Here is a 21,716-nt window from a genome sequence, read left to right as displayed (position 1 = left end):
CTCAGTACTTTCTTAATCTGATTATAATCAGAAAAATTATTACTATCGTAAAATCAGTATGTAATAGGGTATATTTTGGCTATTATAATTAAACATTAAAAAAACATTTTTGTCATTAAAACTGTTGTACTTAAAGACTGCAAGAAGACACTGTACAAAAAAATATTGTTATCATGAGATACATACTGCTAAAATTCATAGGCCACCTAAAGTTTATAATTTGTTTGTATTTTTATAATGTAGTTTAATATCTACAAATTATTTGACAAACATGCTGCTTATAAATTCTCATTATTCTCAAGATTTACCATGTTATATATGACCACTTTTTATCGTGGACAGTCTTTATATATATCTGAAGTGGACGTAGAATATTACTTAATGTAAAATTTATTCATAGAAATTTAAATGTCTTTTTCAGATGATTTACAATGGTTGCAAGTTTCCTGTGACCCATGCCATACTGTGGAACAAAAGTGGAAAAATTCTGCAAAATATAAATTTTGGACGAAATGAAGGACGGTTCTATTAACACTGACGAATATATGAACAAAGTCTTGCACTAAGGATCGTTGAAATATATTTTTTAACAAATTATATAATTATTTTATTTACTTTCAGATTCACCAATTTTCACCGCTCATAGCATCCATTCCATATGCTGGGTGACCCAGGTTTCCGGATCCCAGTTTCAACTCTAGGCTTCTGTCTCTTGGAACTGGTCCTAGCAACCTGCATTTTTATCGGTAGGTACCTATGAATTTGTCTGTGCACTGTATAGACAACTAACATTTCTTGTAAATATAAGAAAAGGTTTGTTGTCTATACAAGGTGGTACAGTTAGGATTAAAGGCTGAGCCACGCCAGATACGTGTACGTAGACGTGCGCGTAGCGTACGCGGTGTAAATGACGAATCCTCATTAGAGATTACACCGCTTGTGTGACGTGTTTCCCGTGTGTGTCTAGCGGTGTATCATCTCTTTTGAAGATTCGTACTTTACAGCGCGCACGCCACGCACACGTCTACGTACACGTATCTGGCGTGGCTCGGCCTTTAATCCTACTGAACCACCTTGTATAGACAACAAACCTTTTTTTACATTTACAAGAAATGTTAGTTGTCTATACAGTGCACAGACAAATTCATAGGTACCGATAAAAATATAACACGTTAACGCAATTGTATATTTATTAGAGAGTACCATAAATGCAGTTGCTGTAACTAACTTTCTTGTTCTATCAACCATTTAATGAAGTTTACATAAATGAAGAGAATGTAATATACATCAGATGACTTGTATTCTTAACGATACCTATTATTGGCCTAACTAAAGTTTTATAACCTTTACAAGAATTTCTTGTGGAGTTTACATTATTTTGTTTATTTAGACACTCCATTTGTTATAAATACTGAATAATCTAGTAATACACACAATTTGACTGTGTGACCCTTACAATATTTTTATTTTATGATACGTAATGTATATATTACCTTTACAAGAATATATTGTCAAGGTCACATTTCATTTATTAAGCTCTGCAAGAAAATATTATTTATTTGTACGGTCCACGTGTTATGATTACTAAATATTCTAGTAATACACGCTATTTTAATGTGTAGCAATTACAAGATAACTAGTTCACTAAGCTCAACGCATTTAAACAGACTAGTTTAGTTATTTATACTATGTGAACAATTGTCCCAGAATTTACTAGATTTTCTCGTTCAGATTACACTATTCAGGTATCATGGACGAGACTTTTTTCTCCGTGTACGGTTATAAGAGCGCGGTGATTTCGTCAAACTTTTAACAAATGTGGGGATTTAGTTATGCACAGAATAATGTCACATAAATGTTTATTTTTTGCTAAAATTACGATGACCTCCACTGTTTACTGGGTTGCTAAGACACAGTAGTCAGCCTGTACGATATTTAAATATGAAGGTACGTAATGTTAATTTACGCGCTAGTATGTTTCTTGTGTGCGATGGGGTACTTGTTTTGCGGCGGTTCCTTCAAATTGGGTACCTACTGTGCACGAAAGGTTTAATTTGTAAGACACTTATTTAAACTTTCACTCTTTTGACACATATCGTTACAAAGTTTACAAACGGCACTTAATTGCGTATAGCTCAGCAGTTCTCGAAAAGTTTGTACAAGAATTAAAGAAAAAGTTAAATTTGTTTTTTTTTATTCCTTTTTTTGTTACCAAGATTTATTTCATGAATTGAGATTTTAGTAAGTTTTATTTGGTCATTAAGGTTCTCTAGTATCTATATTTTCTTCATTATAACAATAAAATTATCCTGTATATATCTTACGAAAGTCGACTTATATCACTAAATGTTGGTAACAAAATAGGATCAATTAAAATTTGCTGACGTGGCTATGTACAAACTTTTTGAGAACTGCTGAGCTAAGCTTTTAAAGTAACCGCTTACGTTTTGAAAATAGGATTGTATGGTCATCGTCATAAAGGTGTGATGATTTCTGTATCTTGTCGCTTTAAAACGTTCGACAATTTCGTATGACATTTCAAAGACAGTAATATGACAAGGTATAGAAATCATTACTTATTTATGCCGGTGACTGTCCCTGTGACCCCGGAGAACAGTTTTTAGTTCAGTTTGCAATTAAGTTTGGTTTGTACCGTTGATGAAAACTTACCGGTAAATAAATTGCAATTTACTAGCTTGCCAACTGCTTCTGTGATTTGCGCCGTCAACATGCGGTGATCTCATTATATTGGGAGGTCATGTAATGTGATGTTTGTACGGAATACAAACATAGGATAAACAATAATCACAATTGCTAAATTCTGTAAGCCAATTCAAAATTCTGTATCCATGTTAGGTACTGTCATCTATATATGTTACGTATGTAATAAGATATCTGATTAAACATCTTGTCATCTAGAAATATTCCATAGATTTTCAACATAATAAAAGCAACTTGTAAATTCCACAGGGTTTCCCATGAAATCCAGTCGCTACCACAACAAAACAAATATGAAACCAACTTAAAATGCTGGGATTTTCCCGAATGGAGGCTTCTCGGCGCTGCTCTGGCAACCCCGGCGCGACCGGCCGGCTAACATCTCCTCAGTCACTCTCCCGCCGCCGAAGGGACATCACGCCTCCTGTCCCCGCGCTACACGTCACCAAAACTTTCCCAAAACTTTCCACGAAGTTCCAGAAAATTGTGTGTGTTTGTGTGCTGTGTGTTGATGTGTTTGTGAAGTGAAGATGCGTGCCGGCGGGTGCTGGCTGGCACTCCTAGCGGTGTGCGTCGTGGCACAAGACACCAGGCACTTATCAGGTAACCGTGTTGACAGTGAAAAGTTTGCAGGTCAATGACTTTGGGGATCTTGGCGCTAGGACTGGTAACTGGAATTTTGAATTTGGAACGCTCGAAAGTTTGGCGTTCCATTTTTGAAGTTTTGAAGTTCCGCAATCGTACTAAGTTCTCACTTATTATTGTAAAGTACTAACTTAAAAAATTAATTGACGGGTAGTTTTTTTACCGCGTTATTTATTTGACAGCCTTTTCCTTATATAATATCTACTCGTAATTTCTTAATAGGAAGTGTAGTTACTTAACTGAAAAACGAGGCATTAACTCTATTAACTCGTGTTAGAAAGTAGGTGGCTAAGCAATCGTTTCTCATTAAATTGTGTTATTTTTCATTAAAAAGAAGTACCTATCAAGTGTAAAATATCAACCTTTATAGTCAACTATAAAGGTTGATATTTTATCTGAAATGTAGGTAGGTAGGTTCGCATCTGTCAGTGTCAAAAACGATGTTTCTTCAAACAAAACGGCACTTTAAAACTGACTGATCGGATTCATATCCTATCCTATTCAGATCTAATTATTTCTTAAAATTAGAAACATACCAATTATATTAAACTAAGTACACCTAACAATTACTTGAGTGTACCTAACATAGTTTTTATCATTAAAATTTTAATTATTCTTAAACAGGTAACAACTTTAATTCTAAAAATATCCAGTTAGAATTTACACGAAATACCAATTCAGAAGCTGCAAAAACTGTGAAATGCCTATCTAGGTCTCACGGCTCTTAACTGTTAAACAGACATTTAGTATTAACGGTTATTTTATTAAATTATCTCTGTTAAACTTGAACTCAACCGATTAGTTTCTGGGTTAAGGTTTTTAGGTTATGTTACTTATGTTATGTTTTGTCATTTCTGGCGATGTTTTTTTTAATTTTTATTCTTCCTTTAGTTTAGGCAAGTTTATTTTCATTAGATGGAGGATGACGTGTTAAATTATCTGTCAGATTGTCAGAGAAACGATTTATATTTAGGTACCTACTTTACTAATTATTTAATTTTGAACTCGTCTGTATTCGAAAGGAAAAATCCTTGAACCAAACACCCAGGTTATCTAATAAACCACAAACACACACACATATTTTCTTTCCTATTTTTTACGTTTTCAGAAATCTTTTATATAAACTAAGATACCACCATTCGTTCTCTAGTTGTGATAATAAAAAGTGACATCTTTCGGGAAATTTAGTAAACTCCTAACGTAATTTAGATCATACTATATGATTGGATTGTGCTCATTAATTTTACGATTTATTTTGTTTTCCTTCAGAATAATCCACAAAAAACACTTATAAATGAAGGGCTTCAGATAAATATCTATCTTATTGGTATTACTGGTTTCTCAAGTACATATGGAGGTCTAGATCCTCAGATTAATGCCTAGGACATGGCCTGCCTTACGAAGATTAAGTACTAGGTACTAATATACCTTATGTGATTGTAAGAAGGGCTAGTTTGGTATGTGTTCGTTACTGACTGGAAACAGGCTTACATAAATTACTGAACGAGAACAGGCTCGGTTTATACCAAAGATTTATAAAATAGACAACGCGTTAAAATTAATAATTTACGAGTACTTGGTTTAATACATATCTGTACTAGCTGTAGCCATCAGCTGTGCTCATTTGAAATAAAGGTAAATTTCATTGTAAAATATCTGTCACTTAAAATCAATTTTTGGGGGGAAAGTCTCTGAAATAAAATATTTTTTTTAATATTTTAGAGAAAGAGACCGCACAAAAATGGGGGTTGATTTATATTGAAATAGTCATTTATTTTTAGCTAATCTATGAAAATGTCTGTAGGTCTGTACACACACACATACAATTAAGATTAGAGGACGAACTCAGTACACACCTATTTCATTGTATTAATATGTTAATGTGTATATAAGTCCCAAAAATGCATTTTTGCTGAAGTTGTAAGATATTTTTTTACGTTTACATATTTATAACAACACTAGCTTTTGCTTGCGCGCACGCGTTAGAAAGAGACAAAAAGTAGCCTATGTCACTCTCCATTCCTTCAACTATCCCCACTTAAAAAAATCAAGTCAATTGTGTCACTCCGTTGGGCCGTGAAAGACGGACAAACAAACAGACACACACACTTTCCCATTTATAATATTAGTATCGATCTTAGCACAACACATATTCTAACTTTATAACAAACTACAAGAAGGTTTCTTAAAAGTTGAAGGTAGTCCCAAATATTCCATGAAAATTAAATTATATTGTTATAAAATATTTCGATATAAAATATTTCGTATGCTTATAATATTTTATATTTCGTAGTTCATGCAAAATATTATGCAGCATGTAGAAATAAATTTGCCTGCAATTTAAAGTTTATCGAAGAAAGTTTCAAGTTGAACGAGCCAAGGAATTTTCGAGAATTTAAGTTAGAAGTTTCGATTTAGAGCTCCTGGTCGTGACCGTGTTTCGTGTACCCGTAGCCGAATCTCCGTTGCCGTGTTACTCGGCAACGGAGATCCGCTCCGTTTGCTCCGTGTGATTCGGCTACGTGTAATTAAGATACGTAGCTACGTGTACACGGAGATACGTATCTTATTTATACGTAGATCGGATCCAGTCGTGACCGTGACGTTTAGTGTAGATTTTATGCGTGTCACTAAGACCCCCGAATGTAATGCAAGGGGCGAGTTTTTAATTTCAGTTTCCATATTTTTGCATTTTAAATAAAGTTTTAAGAGTGATCAAAAATAATAAGATGCAAATATTATGTTGGAGGCAAAAATAATAGACCAGTACAAATTGTAAAAGATGTGTATCAAAAGAATTCGCGTATAATCAACATATAAAAAAATAGGTAAAATTCTAATTTTCATTCACATGACACAGACTATAATTAATCAACTTTTTTTAAATAATCTAACATGTACAGTCAGCGTCTTATAGTTGGTAGTATCCGAAGTAGTCAAATAGTTTGTTATTTTTGCTTTCACTTAACTTCACAAACAATAGGAACACATGGTACTTAACAGGTAAATCCCAAAGCCTTGAAGGTAATTATTATCAATGGCCCGCAAACTATTGTTTGTTATCTTTATCTGCACGTGCAACTATTTCTTAGTATTTTCACCGACGAAAGACGGTTGTCCAGCCAGTAATAATATTTATGAACAACGGTGTATATTATTATTTCACTTAAAATACTTTTAAATTGTTGCATTGGTCTACCTGTAGCATTTCTTACTAGGGAGTAAATATTAATTAGAGATATTAATATATTTATTTGGATGGACTTTCATATTCATCGACATCCCCAAGTAGGTACCTAGTACCTACCTGAGGTGCGATTTTTGATTCTCATCGGGTGGCTTATTTCGTACTAAATAGTCATCGGCTGCATACAAAACAAGGCACCGGTGAGATTCAAAAATCCCACCAATACCACCTCTGGTTTTTTTTGTACAAACTCATAATGTCTGGTTATCAGAGAACAGAATAATACCAATATGTAATTACTTAAAAAAACATCTGGAATCAAATCAATGCAAAGACCACGAGTATAACACATAATGCGAAGGGTCCGTTCGACACTTACAAGCTCTCTTTCAACAACCGAGCGGAGAGGAGCCGAAGCCGAGATTCGCGGGAACGTAGCCGAATCCAGAAACGGATACGTATCTTTGACGTGACCGTGTAGTACGGGATCTTAGCACCGCCGGTGCTAAGGCTACGTAGCTACGGTTCCGCGTGTAACACGTATATCACAAGCCCTATATTTGCATGAGTGTTTTGTGTTGGTTGGTTATATTTAAATTCTATTTTTCATATTTCTTAGAGCCAGCTACCGTATATACTGATTATATTAACTCCAATACCCAAAGGTTGTCCGGAAGAGATCGCTCTTAAGCGATAAGGCCGCCTGTTGTTACCTCTGTTTTGTTTTTGGTTTCTTGTGCATTCTTTGTAAACTATGCGAGGTGTGAAATAAAGAGTATTGTATTGTATTGATATCGGAACATGCACTTTAAGTGCGTTTTCACATTATTCGATCCGATATCGGATGTAGGACCGATATCCGATACATTCAAGCCGCCATCTTTTATTTATACCTTTGAAATCCTTCCGACATCCGATATCGGATCGGATAGTGTGAAAACGCACTAACGCCTTGTAAATAGAGGCGTGTTTAGATATTTGTGAACGTCTCGGCCGATTCGATAAATTTGATGGTGACTACCAATTGCAACTTAGAAGTTATATTAGAATAGAGGACGAATAAAGAAAACAGATTAACACGACTCTTTACAAACACAAAAAAACACTTAAATTGTCGTCTTGAAGTAAACAAGTTCTTGATACTTAAAAAAAAGACTTACCTCATTTATTTTCCTATGCACATACTCCCTTTTGCTTTTGTACCGTGATTTGTTTCGGCTGTCAATTTAAAACAGAGTATAAATCAATGACGTTACAGTCTAACTCGCATTAACAGAAGGATACCCAAGGTGTTTCGCCTAAATACTGATATTGAACTGTAAATCGATAGAAATAGAGATTAAAATGGTTTAGTTAGTCATGCGTGTTATGACGTCAGACCGGACGTGGACTAAGGAAAGATTTCAACGCGCGACCATCGTATGCATATCAATTTATTTGTATGTGTTAATTGTCATTCTGAAGGGTTTTTTTTTAGTATGAATAGGTAGATGTTTGACCACGATCACACCTGATGGTAAGTGATGATGCGGTCTACGGTGGAGCACGCTTACCTATGAGATACCTATTTACTCTTGCTTTAAAGAGACCTGGATTGTACTCATGCGGAAACACAGACTCAGGCAGGGCATGCCACTCCTTGGCGGTTCGCAGAAATGTTGAAGCGAAACGCTTAGAAGGTTTTTGATGTTTTAGGACTATTTTTACTGGGGATGCATTGACATTTTCTCAGTGTAGGGTTCCGTAGTTTTCCGTATTTTTCTCAAAAACTACTGAACTTATCAAGTTCAAAACAATTTTCTTAGAAAGTCTTTATAAAGGTCTACTTTTGTGATCTTTTTTTCATATTTTTTTAAACATATGGTTCAAAAGTTAGAGGGGGGGGGGAGACACACTTTTTTCCCTTTAGGAGCGATTATTTCCGAAAATATGAATATTATCAAAAACCGATTTTAGTAAACCCTTATTCATTTTTAAATACCTATCCAACAATATATCACACGTTAGGATTGCAAAGAAAAAGAAAAATCAGTCCCCACTTTACGTGTAGAGGGGGGGTACCCTAATAAAACATTTTTTTCCGCTTTTTATTTTTGCACTTTGTCGACGTGATTGATATACATATTGGTACCAAATTTCAGCTTTATAATGCTAACGGTCACTGAGATTATCTGCGGACGGACGGACGGACGGACAGACAGACATGGCGAAACTAGAAGGGTTGACTACGGTACCCTAAAAAAATCATCCATCAAGTATCAAAACTGCAACAGCAGAACATACACTTTTCTAATACCACATTAAGCTTATTTGAAACCAAGAAGCTAAAGCAAAAAAGAGAAGTCAGAATGAGACAAAAAAAGCAAGTATCAACAATTTAAAGTCACTTATAGTCGTGTAGCGGTTACTATAGGTTCAAGGTTTGCAAACTGGTTATGTGACCGTACGTTAGAGCGAGAGGTGTGGTGTGTGAGGGAGACGGAGAGTGTTTGGGTGTTTTTGCTTCTTAGAATCGTGTTTGATTGTTGATACTGTGTTGAGATCCGGAATAATGTATGTGGTGCGTTCCGTGGAATTTGACTACCGTTGTATACATATAAGTGCTCTAGACTGTCAAGCAAATCTTGTTACTAAAATAACCACAAAATTAAAATTTTGAAAAAAATCCCTACCGCGCCATAGTAGACCGATTTTCATGAAAAATGGTTAAAAACACTCCCGGCTAACTCAGCTTTCAGACAAAAAAAATCTAAATCGGTTCATCCGTTTGGGAGCTACGATGCCACAGACAGACACACACAAAGACAGACAGACAGACACGTCAAACTTATAACACCCCGTCGGTTTTTGCGCCGGGGGTTAAAAAGGCGCGAAACGCGAATTTTCTTGGACATAAACCTACATGTTTTTATTCTTGTCATGTTTTTTATTTTTTAACCGACTTCAAAAAAGGAGGAGGTTCTCAATTCGACTGAATGTTTTTTTTTTTTTTTTTTTTTTTTTTTTTTTTTTGTATGTATGTTACTCGATATCTCCGAGAATCGTGGACCGATTTTCAAAATTTTTTTTTTGATCGAACCGGTATAACCCCGAGATGGTCCCATTGGCACCAAGTCAGGGTCTGATGATGGGATCCTGGAGAAATCGAGGGAACTCTTCAAATGTTATAGGCACATGTAATGTTTTTAGTCTATTTTTCAAAGTTACACCAGTATTTACGTCTGATGGTAATAATTTTATGTGGCTGAGCTGATGATGGAAGGTCAACTCCTCAATGGTTAGGAGTTTAAGGATAATTCTTTCACTACTGTACATGTATTCGGACTGATACATATAATATCACTAGGAACCACTAAAAATCAACTGAGCTGATGATGGAAGGTCAACTCCTCAATGGTTAGGAGTTAAAGGATAATTCTTTCACTACTGTACATGTATTCGGACTGATACATATAATATCACTAGGAACCACTAAAAATCAACAAATAAATAAACTTTTTAACAAAAAATAAAACCGCCTTCAAAAATAAGCGCGTTACAAAACACGGAGAAACTAAAAAGCCAAAAATAATAAACCTTTCAATTCAGATTTCTTATCGTATTGCAATAAGCTAAACATCCAAATTATAAACAAATCAATTATTTTTGGAGTCGGTACCAGCCTGTGTATGGTTGGGTGGGGCAAACAGGCAATAGCAAGGCGACGAACAGGTCTGGTACCGACTACAAAAATAATTGATTTGTTTATAATTTGGATGTTTAGCTTATTGCAATACGATAAGAAATCTGAATTGAAAGGTTTATTATTTTTGGCTTTTTAGTTTCTCCGTGTTTTGTAACGCGCTTATTTTTGAAGGCGGTTTTATTTTTTGTTAAAAAGTTTATTTATAAATTATGCTTTTTTTGTTCCTTTTGTTTCTTCTTTTGTATGTTATGTTACCTTCCGTGATTTTTCTCACTTAATGGTCTCACCGGAAGACCAGCGCTGGAAGTCGCCAGCAATATGCTGAGGTGAAGCCATTTCGTGGCACTTTATTACTATTTTATGTCAGTGTAAAATTGTTTATTATCTGTGTGCTTTCGAATAAAAATATTCTATTCTATTCTATTCTATTCATTATCAATTACTAGCTTTTACCTGCAGCTTCACTAGCCTTAAATTCGAATATTTCGGTATGCTCCATACAAACTTCCACCCCCCATTTTAGGGAAGTGGGGGTTAGAAAGAGACAAAAAGTAGTACCTATATGTAACTTTCCATCCTTTAACAATCTCCATTAAAAAATCGTCAATTCGTCGCTCCATTTTCCCATTTATAAGTATGGAAGCACATCTCGGTCACTGGCGATCAAATATATGAAAGAGGCGCGTTCCTAGTTCTAGCACACAGTCTAAGCTCGTGTAGGTGAACGCGTACCATGTGTACGCGTACCGTATGCTTGTATGTGTGAGATATGACAGGTCGACTGTTCGCGTTTTTGACAGGCGGTAACTGTGGTAAGTGGTAACCGAGAGGGAGTGGGCAGCACTTTCATCAGGGAACGGAAGTGTCGATACTGTACGATAGTACTCTTTATTATACTGTGGTGGAAGTATGGATTAGGACCAATGTAATTTGATATCAACATTCTAGGTAGGTACTCGTATTTTTTCCTGAACTCCCAAATTGTTTAAAATAGACTTGTACGTAGGGATATCCCAGACTCGAATTATGTACTTGGGTTTATCCAGCCGCTCTCAAAAACTAGATAGACTTCTAAATAGGACTCATTGGAAAAACCCGGACGGGAGGGTGGCACATACATTTTTTTATGTGTCACAAGGCCCTATTGTCCCTTTCTAATGTATAGCACTGTTCCTTTCAACTATTTCTTCTTCTTCTTTCATTGCCATGCCCTAACGGACGTCGGCGACCACCTTTGCCATTTCTCTCCTGTTCTTTGCCATTCTTGCCAGTATGTCTGCGTTACTTTCATTAGTCCATTTTTTTATGTTGTCAAGCCATGTGGTCCTCCTTTTTCCCCTTCCTCTCTTGCCATCAATTTTTCCTTCCAATATTAATTGTAATATACTGTATTTGTCGTTCCTATAAATGTGTCCAAAATAAGATAATTTCCTTTTTTTCACTGTAACCAAAACCTCTAAACTTTTCTTCATTATTCTAAGTACTTCCAAGTTCTGTAACTTGGCATATCTTAACTCTATGTCTATACTATACTATAACATAAACTACGTCCAGGATATTTTTCGTAACTTTAGCATACGCCTATACAGCCACATTTCAAATGCGTCTATCTTCTTTTCCATTGCTTTGTTTAGAGTCCATAGAAGAGAATCGATAGTACGTAACACTTTACAAGTCTCCAGCGAAGCTTTAAGTTGATGTCTTTGTTAGTGTATATAGACTGCATTTTGACAAAGGCATTTCGCGCAATCTCAATCCTAACACGTATTTCCTGCTCCATATCCCAGTTTTCGTTTAGCCAGCAACCAAGATATCTATACTTCTGCACCTTCTCTATCGGTGTACTATCTATTTTTACAATGTGTGCATTTGTTTTAGATTTGGATTTGTTTACTACCATAAATTTAGTTTTGCTAATGTTTATTTTTAACTTATAGTGCTTGATCTTGGAATTTAAACGGTTTAGTAGGTGTTGTAATTCATCAGCACTATTTGCGAGCAGGACGGTGTCATCTGCATATCTTAAATTATTAATATACTTGTCATTCTGAGTATAAATTGAAAAGGCTGGGCGACAATACACATCCTTGTCGGACTCCTTTTAATATTTCCAATTCTTCAGTGGCTATATTTTTCCTATTTTGATATGAGCAGTTTGATTCCAATATAGATTTTTAAGTATTCTGGTGTCTTTCAACTATTTAGAGTTGTCAAAAATGAAGTAATAGTTATCTTATATGGGGACGTAAACTTGTATCAACTTTAACATTGCTACGTAGCAACGACAGCCAGAATTTAGCCGGAAATGCTCGATCGGGATCTGGATAGTATTCGATCACTGTTCCTACTCATATAGTTTTGAATGAAGAAGTATTGCATATAAGTTCAAATTCAATTGTGTCAATGGTAAGATTTGAAATCACTGTCTTTAAATTCATCCTTATTCTTTACTCTTCACAGTTCAATTTTAATTGCATCAGAGGTGTAGACAATATAATAGCGTGACATCAACGCCATCTGTTAAGTAACCTTAGTACTAAAATGTAAGGTTGAAATGGAACGTTGTAGTACGAAGTGTAGACAGGAAGTGAGTTATTGTGGCAAACACGTCTCGACTTTGCTTCCGGTCAGTTGTAATTCTAACCGCTTACCGTATGAGGTGAATGGGTGAATGGAACGAATGAATGTAAGAAATTATATTAAGGTGAAGGGTGATGACACTGATGACGATGACACTTTAAACATATGAAAGAAAACTTGCATTTAAAGTAAAGTGACCTCTTTTGTGAACGTTTTTGGGATAACTACAAAAAGGGGAAATTGTATATGGGGGAATCTTATTCTTGTCTGTTATTGCCATGGTTACGGTCCCCTGAGTCACGCTGGCTTTATGCAAAATTATGCTACTTAAACTATGCAAACATGCATTTTTCTGGTGTTAAGAAGCCCTTTCCTTAACTTGCCACCTACAAACATGGGACTACTTGCATGCTTGCATAATTTCAGAAGCATAATTTTGCAAAAAAAAAAATCAATGTGTGTGTTAGTGTTTAATGCATATAAATATGTTGCCACGCCCTAATAGGGTCCATGAGCACGTATACCTACTTTGTAACATTTTATAACACCTTGGATGCAATAAATAAATATGAATATGAAAAACCAGCGTGACTTAGGGACCGTAACCATAGCAAAAACAGGCAAGAAACAGTTGATTCACCCATATTATTATAGTTACCTATTTACTTAATTATTTATATATTATATTATGTATTTTTTTAAACTACAAGTTATGAAAATTCATCTAATTTAAACATCAGGTTAGGTATTCTGTGTTACTTTTTATCTTGAATTGAAATGAGTAGACATTGATATACAAACGGAACAAAAATGATGTTAGCGCGTTGTAGGAATCGCCACGTTCGTTTCAGCGCCATCTAACGACTTATTGAGTAAACTGTCAACTACAGACGTCAAAACTTGACTACAGTTCTCTTTGCGCTGGTTTGCTGTAACTGTCGACCAATAGGAACTCAGTAAGTAGGTTTAGGGTGCTCGAGTTCAAATAGGTCGCCGTTTAGCCTAGTTAAGAAGTGGGACCTTAAACTAGGATTTGGCTGAGCAACTTATAATAAAGCTGTTAATTCTGTTAAAGTACAGCGGGCCAAATCTCGACTGGGGACCGGTTACAATTGTAACTGATTCACCATTTTTTAGCCATTAAGAGTAGATAATAAATAGAAGCCGTTAACTAGCATTACAAGCGGCTACGTAATTGACTGCATCTCGTTTTTTCCCTCGGTGAAAATCGGTTGTGCAAGAGGGATATCCGCGTGCGGGCACGCGACGCGGCCGCAGCCGTCTGTGACGATAACACTATTCGCAATTGAGAAATAAACTTTATTTACGTACTAATTCGCTTTTGTCTACTAGGCTTAAAGTTAAAGGGTAGCGTCACAGAATATTTATATATAAAAAAAAAAAAAAAAAAAAAAAAAAAAAGTATTAATAAGTTACTAACGTAGCAGATATTTAAAAATATTTTAAGCGGGTTACTCACGTATTAAGTCGATATAGCGTTCGACATGTTTCGGTCCAATTTCGAGGACCTTTCTCAAGAGTAGTGCGTCGCGCTCTCGACATGTAAAGGCGGGGTCGCTACTCTTGAGAAAGGTCCTCGAAATTGGACCGAAACATGTCGAACGCTATATCGACTTAATACGTGAGTAACCTGCTTAAAATATTTTTAAATATGTATGAGTCTCACTTTTTATAGTTAAAACGTAGCAGATCCTTCACTTGCCCGCAAAACGACAAATATCTACGCTTTATTTAACTAACACTAATAAGTTACTACTAGCACGCCTAACGAACACTTTTAACTGCTGATCAGGGGAAATAAAATAACTCGTGTATAAGCAAATTTTGGCATAGTTGTAGGGAATGGTGTCTTAGTCCACATACTCAAAATACTGGGGGTGGGGGTGTAAAGGTCCCTTTTTTCGTTTTTCGTGAATAGCTCTTAAACTGTGTCACATAGCAAAAAAACCGGCCAAGAGCGTGTCGGGCCACGCTCAGTGTAGGGTTCCGTAGTCTTCCGTATTTTTCTCAAAACTACTGAACCTATCAAGTTCAAAACAATTTTCCTAGAAAGTCTTTATAAAGTTCTACTTTTGTGATTTTTTTCATATTTTTGAAACATATGGTTCAAAAGTTAGAGGGGGGGACGCACTTTTTTTTCCTTTGGGAGCGATTATTTCCGAAAATATTAATATTATCAAAAACCGATTTTAGTAAACCCTTATTCATTTTAAAATACCTATCCAACAATATGTCACACGTTGGGGTTGAAATGAAAAAAAAAATCAGTCCCCACTTTACATGTAGGGGGGGTACCCTAACTAAACATTTTTTTCCACTTTTTATTTTACCACTTTGTCGGCGTGATTGATGTACATATCGGTACCAAATTTCAGCTTTCTAGTGCTAACGGTTACTGAGATTATCCGCGGACGGACGGACGGACGGACGGACAGACAGACAGACAGACAGACATGGCGAAACTATAAGGGTTCCTAGTTGACTACGGAACCCTAAAAATGTTCTAAGTCACAAGTAATCTTCATAAAATTCTCTACAAAAAAAGTATTTACACTTTTTATCTGGGATCAATAGTTCATGAAATATGGAGAGGAAAAGATGGACAATAAAGAAATAAACACATTAGTTTATGTGCGGCACGTTTATTCCTCTAAATAAAATTCCTAGCTATCTTCCATCTCTAAAATACTGTCATTATCATCGTTGCCACTAGGCAACGGCAGGTCCAAAATGGATAGAGACAGCTCAAGACAGAGAGGAGTGGAATAGGCTACTTGCCTCCTAGTCAAATCAGCTTCTTTTTAAGAACTGTCAAAACGAATTTGAACCACTCGCTAATCTTATCTTATACTTTTAAACGAGCAATTCTTGTATATTTATTTATTTATTTATTTATACCGACGATCTCGGAAACCGCTCTAACGATTTCGCTGAAATTTGTTATGTGGGGGTTTTCGGGGGTGAAAAATCGATCTAGCGTAGCCTTAGATCCCGGAAAACGCGAATTTTCGAGTTTTCATGAGTTTTTCTTTCGCGTTAGTAAACGTAAAATATGGTCGTTAATTTCGCCGCGCGCGCATCGATTCCGCTTAGCTCAGTCGTACGAGGTCGGTCTAATGTACGCAGATAGATCGTAGGTGTCAGGGTTTCGAATCCCGGCCAGAAATTAAGTTTTTGTTTTTGTATTTATAAGAGTTTTTTTTTATCTAAAGACGTGATATATTAAAATAGAACCGAGCGAAGCTCGGTCGCCCAGATATTATGGAATTAATATGAAATGACGTCACGGTCAACTCAGTTACTTTATATATTTCTACCTTATTTATATATTTCTACCTGATTTATTAAATAGACATTGGATTTAAAAATAACTTCTGTCCATGTTTTCCTTATAATTATCTGATGCTTTATTTCATGCATAATGTAAAATATTTTATTTTAAGTACAGTTTAGTTCCCTATTCCTTCCTATTCATTAGGGTATTCCGTGGTCCCGGGTTCGAATCCCGGTAAGGGCATTTATTTGTGTGATGAGCAATGATATTTGTTCCTGTCATGGATGTTTTCTACATATGTATAAGTATTTGTATATTATATATATCATTGTCTGAGTACCTTCAACACAAGCCATCTTGAGCTTACCGTGGGATTCAGTAAATCTGTGTAAGACTGTCCTATAATATTTATTTATTTAAAGTTAATTTTATTTTGTATATTTTTTCTTATCACCAAATTTGGTGTCATGGGGCCCTGAACTGTGCCTATAATTTGACCACGTTGGCCCCTTTATTTTTTGTACACGTTGGTGAATCAGGAAAATTACTGGAAGTGTGTCAGTTACTAGCAATTTACCTATTTAAGGTACTTATTCAAAAAAAGGAGGAGGTTCTCAATTCGACTGAATGTTTTGTATGTATGTTACCTTACCTGATATCTCCGAGAATCGTGGACCGATTTTCAATATATTTTTTTTAATCGAACTGGTATAACCCCGAGATGGTTCCATTGGCACCAAGTCGGGGTCTGATGATGGGATCTTGGAGAAATCGAGGGAACTCTTCAAATGTTATAGGCACATGTAATGTTTTTAGTGTATTTTTTGCTTTTTAGTTTCTCCGTGTTTTGTAATGCGCTTATTTTTTTCAACTTCAAAATGTACTTACTCTTAACAGTAATTGCATTCATGAACAGAGAAGTCGTGGGCGTCACAACAGCATACGTTTTTGCCTCACATGAAACGTTTCCTACATCTAAATCGAATCATTCTAATGGCGCTCAGATTTGAGTCACGACTTGACATTTTGCTACCGTTATAACGTAAGATTGTTACAATAGAAGCGTAATGTCATCTTGGCTAGTCATTGCGATGTATGTTGGCAAGTCAGTCTATGGTTTGAATCTCTTTCGGGTGAAATAAATACGAAGTCCCAATTTAATGTGACAAAATGTCAGGCCGTGGGTTCAAGTCTCATCCAAGGCAGTAATTTTGTTATTTATTAGGAGCCCGTTGTGTCCCACTGCTTGGCAAAGGCCTCCGGCGTCCCCCCTCTTTTTCCATTCGTCTCTGTTAAGTGCTATGTCTGGCCAACCACTCAAAAATGAGTCGAGGTTATCCCGCCATCGCCGACGTGGTCTGCCGGATCCCCGGTTTGACTCGTGGGGCTCCCACTCCGTGGTTATCTTAGCCCACAAGTCGTCCAGCATTCGGCAGACATGGCCAGCCTAGTCCCATTTCAACTTAGCAGCTTTCCGAGCTACGTCCATTATTTGAGTTTTGAGCGCAGCGTAGTAATTTTATACTTTCAAATTTATTCTAAGCCTAGTGGCATCGATTACAGACGTTTCTGCTAAGCTAAAGTTAAAAAAAATAGTATTTTCTATCGATAAATTAATTGTTAAATTTTTTTAAACATACGCACGGTGAAATTTCTGTTTAGGTAAACATAAGTAGTTACACGTATAGAATAGGGAACAATCTAATTTGATTTTTTCAAATCGAAATCTGGTCGCTGATCGATTATCAATATTGTCATTGTAGCAAAAAAATAATTTATAAATATCATTTGTCTATGAAAATATGACGTTTTATCAAACACTTCCACAATGTTATGTACTTACTAGCAAATATTCTGAAGGAAGAATTAACATATCCGTTTTAGGTATGTTTAGCAACAATTATAGCAAATATTTAAATTACGCATATTTAACATCACTCAAACGCTACTGATAAGTCAATGACATGCATGTAAAATTGTATGGACTGCGTATGCATTTGTGTCATAGATAATTGTAGCCTTGCGTATGCATTTCTGCTGCGCAAGGTCACGCAGGGTTGAACAAAATTACTATAAAGTTAATCAATCAACTTCGTGTCATAGATAATTGTAGCCTTGCCCGTAGAAGTATGCGATGTTGATAAAGGTAAGGCTGCGGCCATGCGGGCATACAATGTCAGGTTTATTTATTAACTACGTTTTATTAATATCTTGTCACGGATGGTTTAATACTTTTCACATTAGGCTAAGTAGGTAAATATTATGTCATTTTAGTATTTTAACAAAAAGAAAGATATTTGTTCCTGAGTCATGGATGTTATTCTATGTATATAAGTCTGAGTACCTGCAACACAAGCCTTCTTGAGCTTACCGTGGGACTCAGTCAATCTGTGTAAGAATAATATTTATTTATTTATTATTTGAGGAGTGTCTTTTCAAAAGGGCTTATTTCCATTTTTTCTTTTTTTTAAACTATGAATGCAGTTTTTCTTAGTATAGAAAATTACGCGTTGTTTTGAGATAAAAGTTCAAAAAGTCTCGCCTTGATCTTTAAAAAAAGATTAACATCAAAGTTTAGAACACATTTTGATAAATGTGTAATGATTATTTATGTGGATAAATCAATGTATGTATTACAACAACATTCATATCAACTAACGTTAATACAAAATCCAAAAATAATATAAAACTATTTTAAAATAATAACATTTACGCTACAAGGCCACAACAAAAGGGCTTAATTACCAAAAGTTCGCATCAAAACATATGGTAATTAAATAATTATTTAGGTACACATGTTACGTTTCATGTAATCATAGCATTAACGTCAACTTACAATATTAAAATTTTGCAAATTAAATATTAATTTCAAAATCAATACCGTGGAATTATGTTTTTCTCGATTTCCCAAAAAAGTTCAAAGTGGAAATAAGCCCTTTTGAAAAGACACTCCTCATTTATGTCTGGTTATACATCATTTTCGCTGCTATAAAAATCGAGCGAGTAGAATGTTTACACTTAAAACATCTAATGGATTTATTTTCTTCGTAAGCATAAACATTTTTAGCAAAGAAAGCAGTTACACTCTGTCAAACAAGTCTGTCAGTAAATAAGAACAATGAAATCTATAGGTATCCTTTTTTATAGCACCCTAAAGAAAAGCATGCATATAGTTTTCTTTGTTTTTATTTACTGACAGACTTGTTTGACAAAGTATACCACAGATGTCATATAAACCATAGATCAAGCAAACGTATCTACTTAGCGTGTCAAATGAACTCAGTGTAATCCACTGAGTTGTCCGTCTTTAATCGCAGCTTGCAGCTTTCGGGCGTCAATTTTTGTAAGTTGAAGTCAACAAAAACATTAAAAATGCCTCGTTATGATATTTAATTGCAACAACATAAAACTTATCAACACTCAAGCGCCTGAGACATATTTAAAATCACAGGCAAGTAACAACTTCAGTACAAAATCTGACACGCTCGGCCGCCATACAAATAAATGAACTCGTTTCTTCTATCTAAATCTAATTCTGTGAAGTATACCAAATAAATTTAATTATCTTGCACAACGTTACTTCAAGTTGCAAGTAATTTAATAATGACAACTTGTTAGAAAGATAGCATTTTAATAGTGTATTGACAATAAATTGAGTTCTATTCTATCTTTTGACCCCACAACATGAAAACCTATTATCCAACATAATACCGCGATTTAATCACAGGTCGTTGACCTTCACGCATGGATATGCAAATGGAATTTTGGACATTGTAATACCATTGTCAGTCCATAACTCCATACTTCATATTAGTCAATGGTGTCCATTTTGAAATGTGCTACTGACTTCAGTCTTCTAAAGTACATAATGAGTAAATATTTATTAACATGAACAAATTTTAGAAAGTAAGGCTGATCATAAAACTTAAAAACTGGCTAAATGACTCATGGCGTTGTACCAAGGATGCTGGCGACATTTCCTCGCTGTATCGCAATGCTGATACGTTGTGCGAGGAAGTTGCCACTGTCGCCAGCTCTTCGGTCACCAGGTGCCGTTGCCGAATGGCATTTCTGCGACGCGAAACGAAAACGAAATGCTGCGAAAGGTAGCCTGACTGTGTCGCGCCAATACGCAAGAGCGATAGAGATAGATATCTACGAGCGTTTCGTTTCGTGAGCGTTTGTGCCATTCGGCCCAGTTACGTCACCAGACGCTTCGCGATTTCTGCGAAAAACTAAAGTGTATTGAAATTTTAACCTGAAATCCTGGCGTGTAAGGTTGAAATTCTTATTAAAATGTTTTTCTTTATTTACTTATCGGGAAATAGTAAGGATTCCTTCCTATTAAACGGTAATTTAAAAATTCTAGGCGTGTTAGGTTTCTTCCATGGAATTTTAGTATGAGATCTGTTGTAATAAATAATTAGTACCTATATAAATTCTTAGTCTCGTGCTTTTATGACATAGTTTAAATAGTAATACATAGTGACTGTTTCATGAATTGTTTGAATTTATTACGCCATTATCAACCAGCCGGCGTATCATGCTGCCAATTTTATCACTTATCCATGTGGATAAAGCATCCGTCACGCTTTAGCAAGTATGTCAGTGTGAGAGTGACAGATGTCTTATCCACGTGGATAAGTGATAAAATTGGCGGCATGATACGCCGGCTGTAGGTACAAAATCGCCGTCAATAGAATTTGTGAACTATGTAAACAAACCTCGTAGTCAAAATGTCTTTAATTTCCATTCTTTACGCCGTGTCTTGCGTGGGCGACGGTCGCGCGACCGTCGCCGTCGTGTCTCATACTTCCATATCGATAAGGTTTGATTTCGTATGCGTCGCATCGCCGTCGCGCGACCGTCGCCCACGCTCATCGGACACGGGTGTAAATCCATTAATATCACATTATGATTCTCTACCTTTCAAATAATAAAATTGTGCTAGAATATTGATATTTTATAGAATGATTTGTTCACATTTGACTTCTATTGCCGGCGATTTTAGTTTTTGCCTCGACTTCGCTCGCGGTAAATTCGAAAATTACTGAATGCTCCATACAAACTTATACCCTCCATTTTAGGGAAGTGGGGGGTTAGAAAGAGACAAAATGTAGCCTATTCACTCTCCATCCCTTCAACTAAGTGCGTTTTCACATTATCCGATCCGATATCGGATGTAGGACCGATATCCCATACATTACCGGCGCCATCTTGGTTTTTTTCCATTGAAATCCTTCCGCAATCCGATATCGGATCGGATAGTGTGAAAACGGACTACCTCCTTTAAAAAAAATCACGTCAATTTGTCGCTCCATTTTTCCAGGAAAGACGGACATACAAACACACACACTTTCCCATTTATAATATTAGTATGGAAGTATGGATTATGAATATTTCCTTCGTTGACAGTTTTTTGTAAAGTCGGTCATTAGTGCAACGTTTTTGTGAACTTTGTATTTTGGTAAATAATTGCAATAATAAGCAGAAGCGTTTGCAAACAATTATTAATAATGCATTTTTAATGAGTGTTGGTAGGTATTTTTGTAGTCAGTTAATAGTTTTGTAATTATTATGCATTTAAATTGGTTTTTATTTTAAGT

At 35.7% G+C, this 21,716-nt stretch overlaps 1 protein-coding gene across 2 annotated transcripts in view; it reads left to right on the top strand.

Annotated features, from left to right (window-relative positions):
- The first annotated feature begins 3,064 nt into the window (after positions 1-3,064).
- The window catches only part of LOC125231594 (low-density lipoprotein receptor-related protein 2), a 490,961-nt gene continuing 472,309 nt past the window's right edge, over positions 3,065-21,716 (top strand). The window contains exon 1 of one of the 2 annotated variants that reach the window (XM_048137051.1): positions 3,065-3,321. In XM_048137051.1, the coding sequence (XP_047993008.1) occupies positions 3,249-3,321 (73 nt within the window). In that variant the 5' untranslated portion in view covers positions 3,065-3,248. The remainder of the gene's footprint in view (positions 3,322-21,716) is intronic. The other variant, XM_048137052.1, reaches the window with a different exon arrangement.

This window comes from Leguminivora glycinivorella, chromosome 12 (assembly GCF_023078275.1).
Source record: "Leguminivora glycinivorella isolate SPB_JAAS2020 chromosome 12, LegGlyc_1.1, whole genome shotgun sequence".
Classification (NCBI taxonomy): Eukaryota; Metazoa; Arthropoda; class Insecta; order Lepidoptera; family Tortricidae; genus Leguminivora; species Leguminivora glycinivorella.
Note: the sequence above shows the minus strand (reverse complement) of the source record. Positions and strands in the feature narration are given on the sequence as shown.